Source organism: Clupea harengus, chromosome 1, assembly GCF_900700415.2.
Source record: "Clupea harengus chromosome 1, Ch_v2.0.2, whole genome shotgun sequence".
Classification (NCBI taxonomy): Eukaryota; Metazoa; Chordata; class Actinopteri; order Clupeiformes; family Clupeidae; genus Clupea; species Clupea harengus.
The window spans coordinates 5,545,612-5,565,720 of record NC_045152.1 but is presented as its reverse complement, the minus strand read 5'-3'; the positions used below and the strand labels follow the sequence as shown (position 1 = coordinate 5,565,720).

Below are 20,109 nucleotides of genomic sequence, written 5' to 3'. Positions count from 1 at the left end.
GCCCATGACCTCACCCTCTGGTTACTGGTAAACATGTAAAGCAAAGGGCTTCTTAAACCTCAGGGCTGTTTTCTGGTTGCTCGCCATGGACTGAAGCAACAGAGCTCTCCCTTGATTGAAGCGTCAGGGACATACACATGGTTAAGTCAGCCCTCGCTCAGTATTTAAATCATAAAGTGTTAAGTCAGCCCTCTCTCAGTATTTAAATCATAAAGTATTAGGTCAGTCCTCTCTCAGTATTTAAATCGTAAAGTGTTCCCTGAGCATCAGTGGTATTAAAGTAAAATATAATGTAACTAGAGATTCCTTCTAAATATTTGTTTGCCATTTGTGTTTACCCATATCCTGTGCCAAGAGCAGCCACAACTGCTCCAACCTATTTATTGGACTACTATTGTATTTCCAAACACATACAGAATACTGAACAAATAATATAAACTGCTGAAGTTGCTGGCTGTAGTTTAATCTGGGCTGCTGTGCTGTTACACAGCGATTGCATCAGTTTCTCTCCTGTTCACCCCCCCCCCCCCCCCCCCTCTCTGTAACGGTACAGTTGTACAGCCCCTCCAGCCATCAGTGCCAAACTACCCAGAGTGGCCTCCACAGTGTTTCGTGTGTGTGTGTGTGTGTGTGTAAGAGAGGAGGGGATTGGAGCAGAGAGAGAGGGGGGAGAGAGATACACAGAGGAAAAAGTACACATATGCACGAGTCTATGAGTCCAGTGTGGAGTGTGTGTATATATGCCATATAACGTGTTTATGTGAAACAGTGTTTGTGTATCGAGCGTTAATGAGTGTGAGTGTGTGAGAGTGTGAGTGTGTGTGTGTGTGTGTGTGTGTGGAGGAACAGAGGGCAGCCGTTGAAAGCGAGTCCCACAAGAGGCTCCTAACGGACAGCGGCTATCCCCTCGGATGACATGAAGATTAGGTCATGGGAACTGGAGCGAGAAAGTGAAGGGGGCACGAGAGGGAGGGCAAGAAAGATGGTAAGAGAGAGTGGGAAAGGTGGAGAGATAGAGATAGAGAGAGAGCGGGGGAGAGAGAGAGAGAGAGAGAGAGAGAGAGGGAGAAAGAGACATAGATAAGTCATACATCAGAGGCTTCTACGCCAGCTGCTCAATCTCCGCGGCCACCAGTGTGCAGATCGGGTTACAGGCGTCGTCACGGCCACCCACACTCTGTGCTCTCTCCTCCAGTGGATGGTGTGTTAACATGGCACACAATTCCTCCTCAGATTCACTCTGATTGTAGGCATATTTAAACTCAAACCCCATCTGACAACCCAGATAGGCGCTTCTTATCACAGACAGCGCAGTTCAAGGAATTTCAAATAGTCCCAGCGTGACTTTTCCTGGGTCATGAAGTCGAGTGGTATGGGGCATAAATGTATGGAGAAACAATGTGCAAGGAATTTATTCTTAATCAGCCCACACCCAAGTTAAAGAGTCGAATTAGCCACGGTGGTACAACTGTACTTCTATGACATAAAGAGCCCATGCTCAGACCAAGCATGTTCATACTGCCCTCTGGTGGCAGTAAAGCTACCAGCATTTTAACTGAGGCCCCAATTATATTAAATGTTCCTTATTTTTATTCAAATATTTAAAAAATCCTGTTCTTTTCATTGTAATTATTGATCATCAGAGTTGTTTGTTTTTTTTTAGGGGGGGGGGTCTTTTATCTTGATTACACTAAATGTTTCTTTGCTTTTCTAACTTTTATTAAGAGGAAGGGCTACTCATTCAAATGTATTGAAATAATATTTAGCACACATTCTCAAAGATAATTTAACTAATTTAATGCACCCCACACATTATTGGAAAAAAAAACAGCTTCTTAAGGAGCAATCCAAAACCATATTTACAGAAGGAAATAAAAAGGTGGTAAAAACTTTGAGTATTCCTTTTTACAGACAGCTCTGAGATCTAAACGCGCTCAGAGGCATAAATGGCTGCTTTGCATCCTGCCTGTATCACATTCTTCAAAAGCCAGTAGCCAGGGACCTGTAACATAGACAAACCAGTCAAGTCAAAACAAATAAGTCAATATGATCTTCTCCAACGACGCTAATAGAGTGTCGTTTACAGTAATTAACTGAACTGTGCAAAAACAAGAAAGGCGGCAGACAGACGAAAGCCTCAGTCTGCCCGTAATAAATGGCTTCTTAACTCTCAAAGGAATAACCTTCAAAGTACAGAGGCACCGAAACCAGAGAACGAGTATGATAACTTACATTTGTGTACCGATACGAGTACTTAGTTATTTGCCTATGCCGGTGTTCTATCAGTTTCACTTACCCAACTGTTTCTGATAGAAACAAAAAAATGACAGAACACCTCCTGACCGCAGCCTTCAATTTAATGTAATGCTGCCATGAAGTGGTATTGGAGAGGTTCAGGATGATTTTAAACAGTAGATGGCACGTTGAGCCATTTTCAACCCAAAAAAATGCAGATATTTTTCATTGATGGGTTTTTATCACAGTCCAGTCATATAATTTAGTTTACAGCTCAAAAAACACAAACTGCACTTACACTTTAAAACATTGTGGTTCTGACGAAGAAGAAAACAACACACAACACACAACTTACAGTTTCTGCATCATTTGCCAGTCCAGTGTCGTGATGTTCCATTTCATCATCACGGAATTCCACTATCATCTGTAAAAGAACAGAAGGAAGGGAAGTTAGAATTCCACTGTTTGTTGCAAAACATCTGTGTGGAACACAAAGACCACCTCACTGATGTTCTGTCACCTGGGAGATTTCATCCCAAAGTGGGGGAACTGACAGTTCTTTCAAATGTAATACGCATTAATAATTTACAATAAAGTGAAACCTTTTTACAAATTACATTTCCTTTCATGAATTTCATTCAGTTACACATTACAAGAGACTATATAGATCACCTATTACTAAAACTCTCATATATCATACTGTATCTGTACCATGGAACAATTATCATCATATCATTAATCATATCATCATCAGATTATCATCATAATAGCATTGTGTCACAAGCAACAGTGATTGCCACTCATAGTTGCAGGTAATGTCAATTCACTGGTACGTCTCCCCTTTGCAGATAATGTATGTATGTATGTGTGTGGCTGTGTGGGTGTGTGTGTGTGTGGCTGTGTGTGTGTGTGTGTGTGTGACCTTTCCATCTATTTCTATAACAAGCAATGAAAGGAGATGTATGCAATTTGAAAGACATTAACTGCTACATGATCACAGTGTCTCTTATGCTCCATTATCTTGTAGCTACAGAGGATTTCTGTAAAAGACACACTCACAAGATTTTAAGAATATCCTTTTGTATGTGTGTCTCCTCTTTCCAGTATCTTTAGTCATCTAATATTTGTTTAAACAATGACCGTGGTTACATGGATTCGAATAACTGGCATAGTCGGACTGAAATCGAATTATCCGTTTCATGTAAACACCTTTGTCCGACTATGTGCGGTCCGACTACGATCCGACTAACACCCCTGGATTTCTTACAATGGGGAAACTATAAAAATCGGAGTACAGACAACTAATGCCCAGCGTTGACGATGCAGATACAGAGCTGGAAACAGCTAAATGAGCTACAGCCAAAACGCAGTGAACTTTATCAAGCCCTGGAAAGTTCGGCAAATTTCTACCCAAACATTCATTGCGTCCTGAAGGTCTTGTTGACAATGCCCGTTTCCACAGCGTCTGCTGAGCGGTCATTCAGTACAATGAGGCGTCTTAAGACATATCTACGAAGTACGATGACTGACAAAAGACTGACTGGACTTGCTCTCATGAATATTCACACAGATTTGGAAATCGACAGCGAAGAAGTACTAAAACAATTTGATGCAACTGGCAGAAGGGCAATGCGTTTAGGCTGTAACCCATTATTTGTGCGCGTGTGAATGTGCGTGCGTTTCTCTCGCCTTTTATCTTTCACCTTTGAATAATGTAACTTATAAACACATCGGCCCAGCAGAAACAAACAAACAAACAAACAACCCAAGAGGCAACACGCATTTCTGGACCGATGAACAGACGCGATTCATGCTCAATCAACTGTTGTTGTTATTGGTAGTGGTGAAGAGGTCAAGCGGAAATGGCTGTATCGCCACTAGTTGTAATGAAAACAGCGCCACCTATCGTATCGGATATGACTATGACTATGCTTTTGGCCAATGATTCGATTTATTCACTGCCATGTATCTTGTGATAATAGCACTTGCCCCAACAGATAGCATAGTCCGACTAAGCAAAGATTCGAATTATACCATCATGTAAACACACTGAATGACACCATGATAGATTTTCCTTCTCTAAACATGACCTGACATCTTACCATCTAAAGCGTACAGTTCAAGTATCATTAATTCATGTCAAGCTGGTTTTGAAAAAGGAAGACTGATAGTGCCTGAAAGTGCTAACTGAGCTACAGCAATAGAGAGGAATAGGAATGCTAATGCTAATCCATCACTCTGTCCATATCTGTGTTATTTACCTCCAATATCTGCAAAGAAAGGCAACTTTTATCAAACTGGCAGCTACAGGCATGGCTGCACTTAGAATGGTTAGATATTTGCTTATAATTTCATTTAGGCGTTTAGCGCTTTCAAGTACTAGTTTGTTAGAAAGAGCTTGGTGATTTTATCATACTGGTGACCTAAGGACCATCTGGAAAATCTACTGTACAATGTATTTTTCACAGATGAACGATCAAACTGCAAGACTCACACAGGTGGTGATAGTGTCCTGTTCGTCCTGAGACTGTTAGCTCACCTGTAAGAGTTCAGTGTATCTATCTGGGTCTACCTCCATCAGAGCTCTGATCTGGCTGTTGTAGTGTTCAGAGATACTCTCCTCTACAGCCACCGTGCAGGCCATGGCCCCCTCCTTACCCAGCAGAGCAGACGCAGCACCTGAGAGTACACACACCGCACCCCACCCCAGCCCACCACACCACACCGCACCCCAGCCCACCACACCACACCGCACCCCACCACACCACACCGACAGACAGACAGACAGACAGAGAAAAAGAGAAACATTGACAGTTAAAATGACATTTTAATCCTGTCTTTGCCTGAATTTCTTTCCTTTAATCTGATGCAACAAAAGTATGGCATACTATATAGTTATGTATAGTATGTAGGTATATGGCTTTGGTAAATAGAGTGCTCAGTAATGATTTACCTAGTGCAAAACCGGCACAGTTCCACAGGGGGAGAAGGGCAGTTGGGCGTATTCTGTTTTCAGCTAGGACCTCGTTGAACTTTGCCAAGTGCTTCTTTTCCTGGTCCCACATTTCCTATCAAGACAGGAGTATCTAATTAACCATGTCAAGAGTCAAGATCTGCAAGTTATCAGTTAAAGTTATAACTAACTCACCAGGTTTATCCTACCCACTGGCCTATTACATCCTAACACCCAATTAAATTAACTTCTATAATCTTTTAATTTACTACCTTTAGTTTTCTCACAGTTGACTGGCAGATGCATGAAGTAGGCATTCTGTGTTTATGTCTAAAACGAGGTTAACATCTGTTTACCAATTTGCCCATACTGCCAGACACGTTAGCAAAAGAACTCAGAGCTGTCTGTCTAGTAGGTCACTGTTATGTAGGTTAAGCTCACAGTTCCAGACGGTTTTAAACATCATACCTGGATCAACGGTCTGATCTGCGTTCTGCCAAGCACGGCCATCTGACCGGCATAGATGCGATTGGCCCCGTATTCCCCTGCATGGTCTACTCTCAGCATCCGGGCCAGCATAGCTTTCTCCTTGGGGTCACAAGTTGGTGGCACCACGGCGTATTGTCGTATACTGGAGACCACCACTGCCGCTGTGATATTGTATAACATAAACATTTCGTCTGTTGAAACGCCTGTATGTAGCTAGTCGACATTTTTTATCAGCCACTCACAAGAAACTCAGTTTAGCCTGTAACCAAAAAACGCATGCAAGTACACCAAGACTTTGCATTTATCTGTCTTAAACGTACAACACATTTATCTGGATACTGGATTACTTGTGACATATTATTATTATTATTAATAATAATAATAATAATTAATTGTATTTATATGGCACACAAAGAAGTCTCAAGGTGCTTTACAAAACAATCAATCAGTGTCACAAATCATAATACATCGAAGACAGTTAAAAGGAAAAAGAACGCAATCATATTGATTAGCGTTACTTGTGAGCTCCCTGAGAATGAGGAGGGGGTGTGCCAAACAGGCAGTTATAAAACTGAAATAGGGGGTATACTGTTATTACAAGTAGGCTACGGTAAGTTGCTCAGTAAACCTCATTTGCTCAGCCTTCTCAATTAACTCAACCTGCATTTGCTAGGAGAATGAAGCCATATGGCTGTTCTATTAAGAGGTTTACCATTTAGTTAACTTACCCAGGCTTGTTACTATATCACGTACTTGGAATAACGTTACCCCCCAGAAGTCCGGTTAAGTAACTAACCAGTTAGCTAATTATATCACCTTACCTGTGTTATTCAAACATAGCTCTCGTGATATCAACGGTGCAAGAAATGGTAATGTGCAAACCCGAGGTTTCACAATCCCCTGCATTATAGCAAAACGTGTGAAAACTCTAGACAGGTGTTGAATGTCAAATCCTATCCTTTTCCATCCAAGGCGCGTGTGGATGACGTCTGCGCAAAACTCAAGAGAACTGTGCCGTCAGTCATCATCAATGATATTAGGCTTTATTGAAAGACGCTGCCAGCGTAATGGTGGATGAAAATACATAAATAAAATATCTTTAAACAAATCATATGCATCACAGTTTGTGACCCAGTCACGGTTGCATTTTTCTAACATAGTGTTGACATCTCCGCGTATTTGAATGCACTTTGTGTCGTTTATCCATAGGTGGCAGTCTTTTACCAAAACTGAGCGACCAGAGAAACCAATGCGTACAGCGAACACATGTTACATGACCAGATTTAAAGATGCGGTTCGGTTTCGCAAAAGGTTGTTGATATTTGAGCTCAACAGCCAATCAAATTACACCCCTCTCTTTCTCTAAACTCTAAAAACTCTAAAAACGTGTAGTGGCTCAATGTCCAAGAGAAAAGAAAAAACTCAACACTAAAATATAAGCCTAAAGTGTGCTTCATAATGACATAACCCCTATGTTGCAATAGGAGTCACATTTAATTACTCTAACTTTGGCCATGTGGATGTATCATTACCTTAGGCCTACTGAGTACCCAATACACCCACCCTATAATAATCAATACACCCACCCTACCAATAATCAATACACCCGCCCTACTAATAATCAAAACACTCACCCTACTAATAATCAAAACACTCACCCTACTAATGATCAAAATGAAAATCAAATTGTGTGAGTAAATGTTAATATATGAATGGTCTTATAGGTACTTACTTCAACTTACCTTTGGTTAACAAATTGATCCTTGAATCTTGCGGGGTTGCAATTTAAGATGAGGACTTCAGCAATATTATTGACCAAATTATTCTCCAATTATGACAAGGACTTTTGAGCAAAGTAGCCTACTCAAGACGAGAAGCAGATATAGGTAACTATGAATGAGCCTGAATAAGGCAATTTAAAGAGTGATAATGGAATTAATGGTGATAATTTGGGCCTCTTTTAAAGCTTTGCCCTGGCTCATTCAATTGTAAACACCATTCCACTGAGACATGTCATTGAAGGCCTTTAAATCCCTGCCAGTGTAAATTGTTATCAAGTATGTTTTCCATTACACTGTAGCCTACCATGCGCATACCCGCATGATGATGATGGTGATGATGATATTCTGTTGTAACTGGCCAATGTCACTCAGCTCCTGTTCAAACCCTCTTGACCTACATACAGCATTTTTGTTTACTTGGATTATATAAGATCAAGGTGTTGACCACAGAGGAAACACTGCTCTCTGTATAATTCCGTGCCGCATTGTCTTGGACAGCCTCGTTGTCGCTGGAGGCAATTATGCTGAACGACCTACAATGTTATTGGACAGCCTGGTGTGAATTGAGGTGACCCAGGGTGTTTCACTTGGACATTGACCATCTCACCGAGGTCCAAAAGGGGAGAAGAAGGGTAGCCACAATGTTAGTCTGGTCTGACCATTGGTATGTCAGGATCTGCTTGTTGCTTGTGTTATCCAATACGGGCCTTGTCTCCGTAGGCAACGCTCTTCCGAGCAAACAATAGAATGTGTGACTAAGTTTGTCGCTATGTGATAAACAACCCGATCAGGCCCTGCGCCAGCGGCAGATCATTTTTACAACTTGGCAAGGTAGAGAAGAATACTGCTATCTTTGCCAGCGTGACCCATGACGGTGTGTCTGAGACTCCAAGGAAGACTTGTTGAAGCACATCAGTTCTTTAAGCATATTAGACCGTAATTATCTACAACCAAGGCCCCATCTGAAGACTCAGTAAATTGCGGTTTTCCTTTGAAGATTCGTTTAAGTCATTACTGTATAAAGGCAATGTTTCTGCTGTAACATTAAGAGGCTCACAGTCCAAGACAAAAGACGTGTGCTTCATTATGGTATGACTCCATTCCAAGTTGCAATGGGAATCCCATTTACTTACCATAATCCTTTGACTGGACTGTTTTATATAAAGAAAACATTACATTAGAATCTACCTCTTATCCAGCTGGTATTTTTCCTTTATTACCTCCCCAGAGCCTTTCAAGTAGACTCCAAAAGTGGCGAGCACCTGTAAATACCCCTGTTAATACCCCTATCTAAGATGGCTGAGAAGCTTCCATCAGCTCTTTGTGCCGTAATAAACGGTTTGTCTATCCAAAAGCATTCTTTTCTTAATCTCTTGCCTTTCTCTCTCTCTCCCACTCTCTCTCTCTCCCCCTCTTTCTCTACCGCCCTATTTCTCTGTCTCTCTTTCTCTCTCCGACCCGATAAACGGTTTGTCTACCCAAGAGCAGAACCCTTAATCTCTCGCCTCTGCAGCGCCTGCTGTTGTGGCACAGCGTCTGGGTGGAGCAGATTTCCTTAACTATGTGTTTTCTCGGAAAAAAAACACTGCACTGCCATGCACCAAAACGATCCAAGCCTGATGACATTCCCGAGATGAATTGCTCTGGGAAAATAATAGGAGACGGCACCCACGCATCGCCTTGCGGGCCCAGGCGCTGATTAGCACAGTTCATCTGAGGACTCAAGATGATGCTCTATTTGCCTGTGACTGTATGATGCTTGCGTGTCTTATTCATCAGCCCTGGCCTGGGTGGACGTGAAATTTGTTTTACATTTATTTATTAGGGTACCACAACTGGAGGGAACCAAAGGAAGTGAGGAAGTAAGCAGAAAATTGCATCCAAAAATGCAGGGGCCAGGCGAATACATCTTTATTACCATCAACTACAAATTTAATTTAATTTAATTGCCCACAACACTTTCCGGAGTGTTTTTCTTGTGTATTTGTGAGGGCAATTACTGACGACCAGATGAGGAGCTATAGACCCCTGGATACGGCCCCTCTACACACACTCTCCTAGCAGAGCCTGAAAAATGAGGGGGAGAGACACATGTACCCTACCTTATCTTTGGGCACCTTCTTTGAATTGACACAGGAAAATAAATCTAGCAAAAGATGCAAAGCTCTTTTTTGCAGTCAAGCCCAACTGACACATGAAGATACAGTACCTCTGTGGGAAGGACCATCTTGCCTGGCACATTCCCTTCCTTATCCCCTTAATCTCTCCCCATCTATTTTTCCTGTCTGTTGTTTTTTATTTTGGCCATCTCTCATACACAATGTTACTACCTATCATTCTGTCTTTCACCACCTCCACTGGTACCTATCTGTCTATCTTTCTTTCTCTCCTTCTTCCTGTCTCTCTTTCTTTGTCCTTCCTTCCCTGTGTCTTTGTGGACCAGTTGGTATGGATACAGAAAGGGTGTTGGAAGTGAGGTCCAAAGGATGAGGATTTGCAAGGTCACAGGCAGGAATGAGAGGATTAGTGTTGGAGAGGATATGAAAGAGCCACAGCGCTTTTCCCAGGATTGAGAGCGAGATGTCACACTGTGGGCCCGCTTCCCAGACATGGATCAAGGGTTGGCCCAGACTGTGTGCGTGCCAGTGGGGAACTTCCTCCCAGAGAGCTCTTTAGTCCAAAATCATGACATATTGTATGCTATCTCTACTGGGAGAAAAAGTTATTAATTATGTATGAACCGTCAGATCTGCGATGTGGAGTAACCAATCATCAAATCAAATCTGATGGATGTATATACTACATATATACACTGCAAAACAAGTATCTGCCAAATGAAATACTCAATATTATACAGTATAACTACCCTTGTTTCCACCTGCCAATAATCCTACTGACCACATGATGACACTGCAGACACACTCCCATCTGAATGCATCTTGTGTTCACCAACAGGAATACCGTAAGTGCCTGTATACAAAAAGAGAAAAAGTCAGACACATTTCTTGTTTTCTTTTTTTAATCCTTATTTTGTTGCTGAAAAGATTCTGGCCCGGGTTCCTCTGTGGAGCGGCTATATTTGCATCCCGTCTGAGAATCTGAACACAAAAATGAAAAATGACACCACTATTTTGACTAGACTGGTTTTTTTTTTTTTGCCACCGCGGGAGAGGCCAAAGGAAGTGTAAGTGACCGGGGCTAGTTCACCACGGCTTGGCAGTGCCTCCCTTTCCAAAGCTCCCGTCTGACGGAGGTGCGGGCAACTTCCTGCGGCTGCCCAGAACCAGCCCCACCACATACTGCCATGGAGACGATAGGCGTGGCAACGGGCCAGATGGCAAGCTCCACCACATCTGCTGAGTGTCTCTCGTCCCATCCGATCTCTCTTTCTCTCTATCTCCCACCCCCTCTTTCTTCCTCTCTCATCCCTTCTTTCTCTCTGTCTCTTTCTCCACTCCCCTTTTTCTCTCCCCCACTCTTTCTCTCTTTCTCTCTCCAACCCCCCCCCCCCCCTTCTCTCATTCTCTTTTGGTCTGTAACTCTGTCTAAGACATAAAAATAACTCAGAAAACGTTTGTTTATGTGTGACAACTGTTGTGTCTGTCTCTCAGCATTTATCCTTCTGGACCCATTGATTCTGTTATTAAGTCTCTTGCATCACTGGTTGTTTACACTCTTGGAATGAAAGGGCACAATCTAGAATCCATCTGGTTCACTGGTTGTTCCGTAGATTAACACTCACAAATTCTGATTGGAACCCTTTGATGAATCTTTATTTATGTGACCCACCTCTTTAACAGTTACCTTTATGTAGCTGTTATCACTTTTTGGCAGTTGTCTCTTGGTGTGTAGGACCTTACATATTGAGCTTTGAAAGAAGCTCAGGAGAGCCCCTTTCTGAGAGTATATTTCTCAAACGTGTTCAGTGTTTTGGTGGCCCTCACAAACAGACCAGACTGAGTTGTCATTGAGGCCTCTGGTGTGCAAAGCCTAGAATTTATTTCGGAAGGCAGACAGTATTTAAACCTTCCCTCAGTCCTGAAGACTGGGTTGCGATCCAGCAGAGAAACCGTATGGATGGGACTGCTGCATATGAAGCAGTTTCTGTGTGTAACAAAGCTTAGTTAATTACAGTAGGTCCCTGTGGGAGAGGGGGACATGAAAATGGAACATCAAGGGCCAGCAATGTACCGTCGACAGCACACCTCCACATAGCCCTGTCCACACGCGCACCTCCACATAGCCCTGTCCACACGCACACCTCCACATAGCCCTGTCCACACGCACACCTCCACATAGCCCTGTCCACACGCGCTCCTACACATAGCCCTGTCCACACGCACACCTCCACATAGCCCTGTCCACACGCACACCTCCACATAGCCCTGTCCACACGCGCTCCTACACATAGCCCTGTCCACACGCACACCTCCACATAGCCCTGTCCACACGCGCACCTCCACATAGCCCTGTCCACACGCGCACCTCCACATAGCCCTGTCCACGCGCGCTCCTCCACATAGCCCTGTCCACGCGCGCTCCTACACATAGCCCTGTCCACACGCGCACTTCCACATATCCCTGTCCACACGCGCACCTACACATAGCCCTGTCCACACGCGCACCTACACATAGCCCTGTCCACACGCGCACCTACACATAGCCCTGTCCACACGCGCACCTACACATAGCCCTGTCCACACGCGCACCTCCACATAGCCCTGTCCACACGCGCACCTCCACATAGCCCTGTCCACACGCGCACTTCCACATAGCCCTGTCCACGCGCGCTCCTCCACATGTCCACACGCGCTCCTCCACATAGCCCTGTCCACACGCGCACCTCCACATAGCCCTGTCCACACGCGCACCTCCACATAGCCCTGTCCACACGCGCACCTCCACATAGCCCTGTCCACACGCGCACCTCCACATAGCCCTGTCCACACGCGCACTTCCACATAGCCCTGTCCACTTGCACTCCTCCACACCCACTCCTCCACATAGCCCTGTCCACACGCGCTCCTGACGTCGTCACTTGCTGCCTTTGTGTTTTCCTGGCAGAGTAAGACAAATCACCCAAGTGCGTCCACAGCTTTCCCTTCTCGAGCGGATGCTACCAATACTGTCGTTCAGATGTAGCATTGGGAGTTTATCTCTCACCTAGCTGCACTTGGAAACGTCCATCACGCTGCTGGCAAATGTGTTGCTGTGTGGAGCTGGATGCCTGACTGTGGGGCACACGCGAACGTTGAGCAGCCATACTTTCCTCCCCTCCAGTTTAGGGTAGAGAAGGCAAAAAAACAAGTGCTGGCTGTTTAATTTCCTTTACATTATCCTAAAATTTGACCTATATCCGATTGATTTCAACAGAGGGTATGCAGGGAATATTTGTTTCAACGTCTTATCGTAGAGGAGCCATAGTTAGATTTCAGACCACAATAATTACTGTTGTCAAGTCGTCAGGGCCTAAACAAATCCCCAAATGTGTGTGGGCCAAGCAGAACTCCCTGTAATCGTCACAGAACCATACATTGTTGTCTGACAGAAAACACCCAATGAAGCCCTCTATTTATTTCTGAGCACAATTAGTTTGTCTCTATCTTTTCTGCATAACTCCTTTTCTCACCAGTGAGTGATGGTTTCATTACTGCTGCCAGTTATAGAAGCCACTGGCTAAGAGCAATGATCAGTGTTTGTCTCCAAGGGTCCCGGCCACAAACCATTTGGCTTCACGCAAGGGGATCAGATGGTAATTAAGACGTTCCGCAGAATCTCCCCAACAGGATTGGTTCATAGAGCAGGGTGATAAAGGTCACTGACAGCTGCACCTGGTGCAGATTAGGGTCAGATCTACATGAGAGTCAACTTCATCATGAGGTCATGAGGTGCTAAGTAACCTGCCTTCATTTTGTGATGAATGACTAGGTCAATGTGAGCGTGTCTTAATAACAAAGTGGCGCGATTCAGTGTGATTGAAAATGCACAGCATTAAAATAAAGACTAAAACAGCAAGCATTGTGTCACCCTTACTAAATAAGTTATATGGGCTGCATAATACTCTGTTATTGTCACCAAGTGTCATTTATTCCACATTTTTAATCAAAACCAACATGTTTTCTCTACTGTCCTGTCCAGATGGTTCGATTTTGATGACTTTTTTGGACAGAGTATCCACAGTTCTCATTTTCTTAAAGGCTGTAAAACTTTCCATTATGCCCTTAAATCCCCTGTTTGTTTTCTAGACTGTCCACTATGCTGTCACATCCGCCAATGGGAGGGAAAGCAGCTCCACATAGTCCCAGCACTGTTCCTGGATCTGTTAGTAGTCACTGTGTTTTACACGTTTCTCTTCACTGTTCAAACAGGTCGTGTTACTGTAGCTAGCTTATTTATGTGTCCCCGGAGACCAAGTGAGTGAGCAAGTTTGCTCATTAAAGAGCCAAAGAGAGCGCTAAGAGAACTCTATGGGATTGCACAAACTCTTACGCTAGCCCACATGCCCCACTGTGCTGCAAACACACACACGCACACACACACACACACACACAAACACACACAAACACGATACACAAGGCTAACCACACACAAACACACACACGCCTACGCACACGCACACGCACAAGCACACGCACACGAAACACAAGGCTGACCACATACACAAACACACAGACATACACACAGACACACACACTCAATCACACTGTCCAGTGACTTGTGGCATTCCTCATCGGAGTGACAGCGACTCTTTTATCAGGTAGTACTCATCTCCCCTACTCCAGGGCTACATCAACTCACACGCCAGGCACAGCGGAGAGGTCACGGGGTCCAGACCTCTTCTCACCACCACGCCCCCCGATCCACAGCCCCCTGCGAGACCCCCACACGGAGCCTCACAATCTGATGGCAGGCCTGTCATTCTCAGGGAGGTGATGGAATTATCGCGGTGCATTTCACAAGTGTGTCCCACAGCACAGTGCCCTCTCCTGAATGAACACAGCCCGTGTGCACAGTCATCTGACCATACATACCTCGAATTGTGTCTCTCAGGTTTGCACCAAAACACGACAAGAACAAATTACTGTGCTGTACTTGCCACAAATATATTAAAGTTACCCTACCTGTTGCATTGAATATCACACTGGCATATTATGTTTGTTCTCAAAGTAAATCCAGTCACCAGGAACATGTGGAAATTAGAAAGGGCCCCAGTAATTAGTTTAAGTGACGCCCACCAGGTTTTTTTTTTTTTTTTACTGATAATATTTCAAAACTATGTAATAGTACTACTGTATAAGTGGATTAAGACTAAGAGCAAGAGGTGTGAGGGGAATATTTAACTTGAGTGTCTTTTTCACTGGTCTATTAGATAGATAGATTAGGTACTATTTAGATAGAGAAGTCTGGCCTGCATGGAACTTGTATGTTTCTTGATGGGAGGAGCTCCAGTGAGGGGCGGGGCATGGAATGAAAATGGGAGGGGAAAGTCCAGAAAGAGTTGGTCAGGGAGGGGGCAGAGGAGGGGAGGGAAGAGGAGGGGAGAGGAGAGGAGGGGAGAGGAGAGGAGACGCTTGCAAGTCTGGATGTGCTCTCCTCTTCGACAGGGGAGTGTCTGTGGTGCTTTGACCACAGCACACGTGGGTGAAAGAGACAGCGAGAGAGAGTGTGGGTAAAAAAAAAAAAGAGAAATATCTTCCACCCACCTTTAGGGGGAAGAAAACCTGGCAGCCCAGCACTCAAAAACAAGACAACCAGACAAGAGTTCCAGAGAGAGAGAGAGAGAGCTTACAAAGTAGCCTGGCGTGTCGTCCTCACTGAAGCATAGAGAATCTGACTCACGGGCTGACACACTTAACACTGTAACACCTCCACTCTAGTACCTCCACACACAGTGTTGGTGAAACACTTTCCCTCACACACACAGACATACAGTAAAGCACCCACACACACTCTCGTACACTCACATAGACACACACACACACACACACACACAGACTGTACTTGCACACTGGGAAAGGCAGCAGAGCGGCGTTTCTCTGGGAAGCAGGGATTTACTCTGGTGAAGTCGGGAGGGAGACGTGAAGAAAGCTGCGTGTCTTGGAGGAAGAGAAGGACCCTGGATGGATGCCCTCTGCAGTCTCAGCGGTCTGGACCCTCTCTGGGTAAGTGCCCTGAGTGGGGCTCAGATGGGCAGAGGAGAGAGCGGATGGGAGAGGAGTGTGGGTAAAGACTGGGCTATGCTTTATTTTTTAACTTAACTCGATTTGCGGAAAGCTTTTATTTGGGTCAAATAGAGAGAAAAAGAAATCAATGGAAAGTAATTTAGAGACTGAACACTTGCTTGGAAGATGGGAGATTAATGTGAGGTTGTAGATTGCTGGAAAGTTCAATATGCAGCAGAGTGTTTAGGCTACGGCTCTGTGTTCAATTAGAGTGCTGCAATCAGTTTCGGGGGCTATTGTTTGTGGCTGTTTGTTTGAACAAACTTGTCAAAGGATGAGTTGCTTCATGGCGCAAGAGCATGCATGTGTTGGTGGTGTGTCAGATCGATTCTCAGAAGTGACACATGTTTTTCTCTCCGCTGCATCAACTGGCATGAGGGCATGAGTCACAGATTTCTCATCTAATGATTCAATGACCCTGGTGAACCAATCTTCATGCTGCACCCGCAGCAGAACCGCAGGTGGTTACTTATCTAATCCAGGTCCTCCTCTGGGGGAATCCAACAGAATCTCCAACCGGTCCCATAAGAACCACCAGGAAATGAGAGTTAACTGCAAGCATTGGTTCCTCTATGATGGTTTCCCATGGAGTGAAAGCTGGACACTAGATGTAGTCTGACTCTTGGCAATCGGTAGCACACTTGGATGCGTGTCAGGGATAGTGTCATTGTTTTGAGTAATGAAATCAAAAATCAAGTTTTAAATGTGAAATCAGAAGGTGCTGTTGTCCTGTACTTTAGACCCCTGACTAAATGAATGATTCATGTCACCCTTGACAAGTGGAAGTTAATACATCAGGGATTAACCCCAACTGCTCCACTTGATTGTGACCTCTAAGGAGTTTTCTAACAACCTAATGCCATTATACATTAATTCTCGCATGGAGCTGCAAGCTGACTGCAATTAGAGGCCGACTGCATGGCTGTTAACGTATCACATGGGTGTCCTCCGTGCCATGGTGTCCATGCCTGCATTCTGCAAATGCACTCTGAATGCAAGGACCAGACCCGCTGAGTCCCTCACGCATGTGGGTAGAGGGGGTCCTGAAAAGGTTTCTGGTCATCTGATCCAGTGAAGTTACATGCCCATGTTGCACATTCTCTGCTCATGCACAGGTTAGATACATTTATTCAGCAGAGGTGAAACTTTCCCCATTGTCTCTAGTGATTGCACATGCTGCATTTTTTCCCCCTTTGATTTTGGGCATATCAGACGTATCATTTTGCCACACGTTTGTCGCCGCTAATTGGCCGAATGTAGCACTGTCCTCTGGTTTTTCTCTGGGCTTCGGACTGACTTGGCCCTGTACAGGCTGCACACAAACAGGCCGTATCCTGAATCACGTCCTGGGAATGTGGCGAGGACTGGGGTGGAGACCAACTCAAACAATGTCTCTGGGAGAGAGAGAGAGAATGGCCTACTGTAGCATCTCAGCCTGGTGCCGAGCCACAGCGACGGAGTCCCAGAGATGGAGAAAGAAAGAGAGAGAAAGAAAACAAGTGAAGGAGAAAGAAAGAGAGAGAGAGAGAGAGAGAGAGAGAGAGAGAGAGAGAGAGAGAGAATGTGGCTGAGACACTGAGAGAAGTAGGCAGACATGCTGAGAAACAGACTTACAGACTAAGAGAGCAAGACAGAAACTTTGCAAGAGGGAAAGGTGCCAGTGAGGGAATGTCAGACTGCTCAAGAGAGAAAGAGTGAGAACGATAGAGATGAAGGACTGAGAGAAAGAGTGACAATGATAGTGATGAAGGACTGAGAGAAACCATTTAAAAAAAGGAAGTAGCAAGAACTGGAGAAAGAGAGAGAGAGCGATGGAGAGAGTGTGAGAGAGAGATGGAGAGAAAGAGAGAGAGATGGAGGGAGAAAGAGAGAGATGAGAGAGGGACAGAGAGATGGAGGGAGGGAGTAGAGAAGCCTTTAACGGCTCCACTGTGTTGTGTAGGGATGTGAGTGGGACGAGGCGACTCCAGTGTTCCTTCCCTTCCTGTGGCCACGCCAGAGCTCTCTCTCGCCCTGCTCTCTCTCTCTCTCGCCCTGCTCTCTCTCTCTCTCGCTCTGCTCTCTGTCGCTCTCTCTCCCTGGTCTTTCTTTCTCTCGCCCTGCGAGGCGTCACACCAAGCCCAGGGCCCCAGCCAGCTACTATATTTGGACCACACATTTAGAGTGACCATGAAGACAGTGTCTGTGTGTGTGTGTGTAAATGTGTGTGTGTGTGTGTGTGTGAGAGAGAGAAAGAGAGAGTCTGTGTGTGAGTGTTTGTGTGCATGTGTGTGTGTGTGTGTGTGTGTGTGTGTGTGTGTGTGTGTGTGTGTGTGTGTGTGTGTGTGTGTGTGTGTGTGTGCATGTGTGTGTGTGTGTGTGTGTGTGTGTGTGTGTGTGTGTGTGTGTGTGTGTGTGTGTGTGTGTGTGTGCATGAGAGAGAGAGAGAGTATGTGTGTGTTATGAAAGGGACAGTCACAATTTGACTGACTGGAAGAGGCAGAAGGACAAAGAGGGTGAGAAGACAATGAGACATAGGTTACAATAGGTCGATGGATGTAGGAATAGGCAGATTGTGAAAGACAGAATCAGGAGACAGAACAAATGACATGAAGGCACCTGCAATCAAATCTTTACAATGATACAGAGCACTATAAAGATAGACCAAATCAAGCTAACACAGTATAGGAATATGCTTTCTCTCTTTATATTGTATATAGACAGAATCAGGAGACAGAACAAATGACATGAAGGCACCTGCAATCAAATCTTTACAATGATACAGAGCACTATAAAGATAGACCAAATCAAGCTAACACAGTATAGGAATATGCTTTCTCTCTTTATATTGTATATAGACAGAATCAGGAGACAGAACAAATGACATGAAGGCACCTGCAATCAAATCTTTACAATGATACAGAGCACTATAAAGATAGACCAAATCAAGCTAACACAGTATAGGAATATGCTTTCTCTCTTTATATTGCATATAGACAGAATCAGGAGACAGAACAAATGACATGAAGGCACCTACAATCAAATCTTTACAATGATACAGAGCACTATAAAGAAAGACCCAATTAAGCTAACAGAGTATAGGAATATGCTCTCTCTCTCTCTCTATATATATATATATCTCTTTCTCTCTCCCCCATACACCTCCGTACCACAGGTCCTCCTCAAGGCAGCATACAGTATTTGCCAGTACCGTGCTCTCATCTTAATCTTTGAGGCTATACAGCCTCTATGAACCAATAGAGAAAACACGATAGCATTCATGTTTGGCCCAACGGGGGGTGAGGCTAAAGAGCTGATACACATTAAATGTATGAAACTCCTCCAAGACTTTTAAAAGTTCCTTGTTAACATCGAACTAGTCAGTAATCTCATATTATATCCTTAATTCAAATGACCTTGAGAATTCCCAGGAAACTGGCAAGCACTCCTGGATCATAAAACGCATACATTTTGTTTTCCTAGTATCTGCTTTTAAGCCGCTATGCTTATGGCCGGATGCATACTCAGCAACACAATCCAGATGTTGTGTACAAGTGGGTAAACATCTGGGCTCTCATCCACTGTTGCAGGGAAGGGCAAAAAACAATGAGCCATGTCTGTGTGGAATATGACTTTGGCTAATTTTAATGCCTTTATGTGCATATTAAGCATTTCGAATGTCATCGTGATTTGATAAACAAACAGCCTCGGTCACTGTGGTTTCGTGGGAGCAGTAGGTTTAAGAGGGGGCTTCGAGATTCTTCTGGCTGCTATATTTACTCAGTGGTTTCAAAGGTTGTGGATTTACACTACAGTTGGACCGAGAGAGAGAGCTTGGCACCCCAATCAAATTCCACCCCTGTGCTACTTGAAGTGTCACAGCAGGTGAATGACCATCTTCAGTGGGATGATCCAGCGTTGACCCTCTGTGGTAGGGATTTGGAGCCAACTCCAATGTCTGATGCACAGTGTTTATTGTTACAATAAGTCTCTATTGCTCGTAGCTTGACTGTTCTCTCCCTTGTACGTCGCTTTGGACAAAAGCGTCTGCTAAATGACTAAATGTAAATGTAAAGTGTTGGCTTCCCAATCCTCATAAGTGTGTAGTTTTAGCCTAGTGTTGGAGTCAAAAAGATGCTCCTTCGTAGTCCTTCATCTTCGTGAAACAGAACACTGGACATTAAGTGAAAAAAGAATCCCAAGAATGTACACTTCTGCCGGAGTTTCATTTTTTTATAAAGCATTGCGCAAGAATCGAAAAAAAGCCAGAGACAGTCCTGTGAAGCCATAAATGAAACTGAGTCATTCCTAGGAGGAACATTCATCATGGTTCTCATGTTGACAGATGCTTAAATGCTTGCTGTACTCTTGTTGTCAACATTCTGTGAGATTACTGGAAACATGTTAGAGCCTGAGCCATTAGGCTCACCTCAAAATATTAAACCCCAAG

The 20,109-nt window shown here is 44.3% G+C and overlaps 1 protein-coding gene across 1 annotated transcript; it reads right to left on the bottom strand.

Annotated features, from left to right (window-relative positions):
- Window positions 1-1,782: 1,782 nt before the first annotated feature.
- Window positions 1,783-6,682, bottom strand: LOC105899925 (5-demethoxyubiquinone hydroxylase, mitochondrial). Its single transcript, XM_012827154.3, has 6 exons — window positions 6,499-6,682; window positions 5,657-5,838; window positions 5,189-5,303; window positions 4,775-4,914; window positions 2,591-2,659; window positions 1,783-2,002 (listed from the first exon to the last, which is right to left on the bottom strand). The coding sequence occupies exons 1-6, from the start codon at window positions 6,581-6,583 to the stop codon at window positions 1,925-1,927; spliced, it is 669 nt and encodes a 222-aa protein (XP_012682608.2). The 5' UTR covers window positions 6,584-6,682; the 3' UTR covers window positions 1,783-1,924.
- Between the last annotated feature and the right edge of the window lie 13,427 nt (window positions 6,683-20,109).

Bases quoted from the DNA above. Each gene is read 5' to 3' on its own strand.
- LOC105899925 (XM_012827154.3), bottom strand. From the start codon at position 6,583: ATGCAGGGGATTGTGAAACCTCGGGTTTGCACATTACCATTTCTTGCA. The intron at 4,915-5,188 runs GTAAATCATTAC...GTGTACTCTCAG, and splicing joins CTGTGCCGGTTTTGCACTAG to GTGCTGCGTCTGCTCTGCTG. The intron at 2,003-2,590 runs GTAAGTTGTGTG...TCTATGTTACAG, and splicing joins TGGCAAATGATGCAGAAACT to GTCCCTGGCTACTGGCTTTT.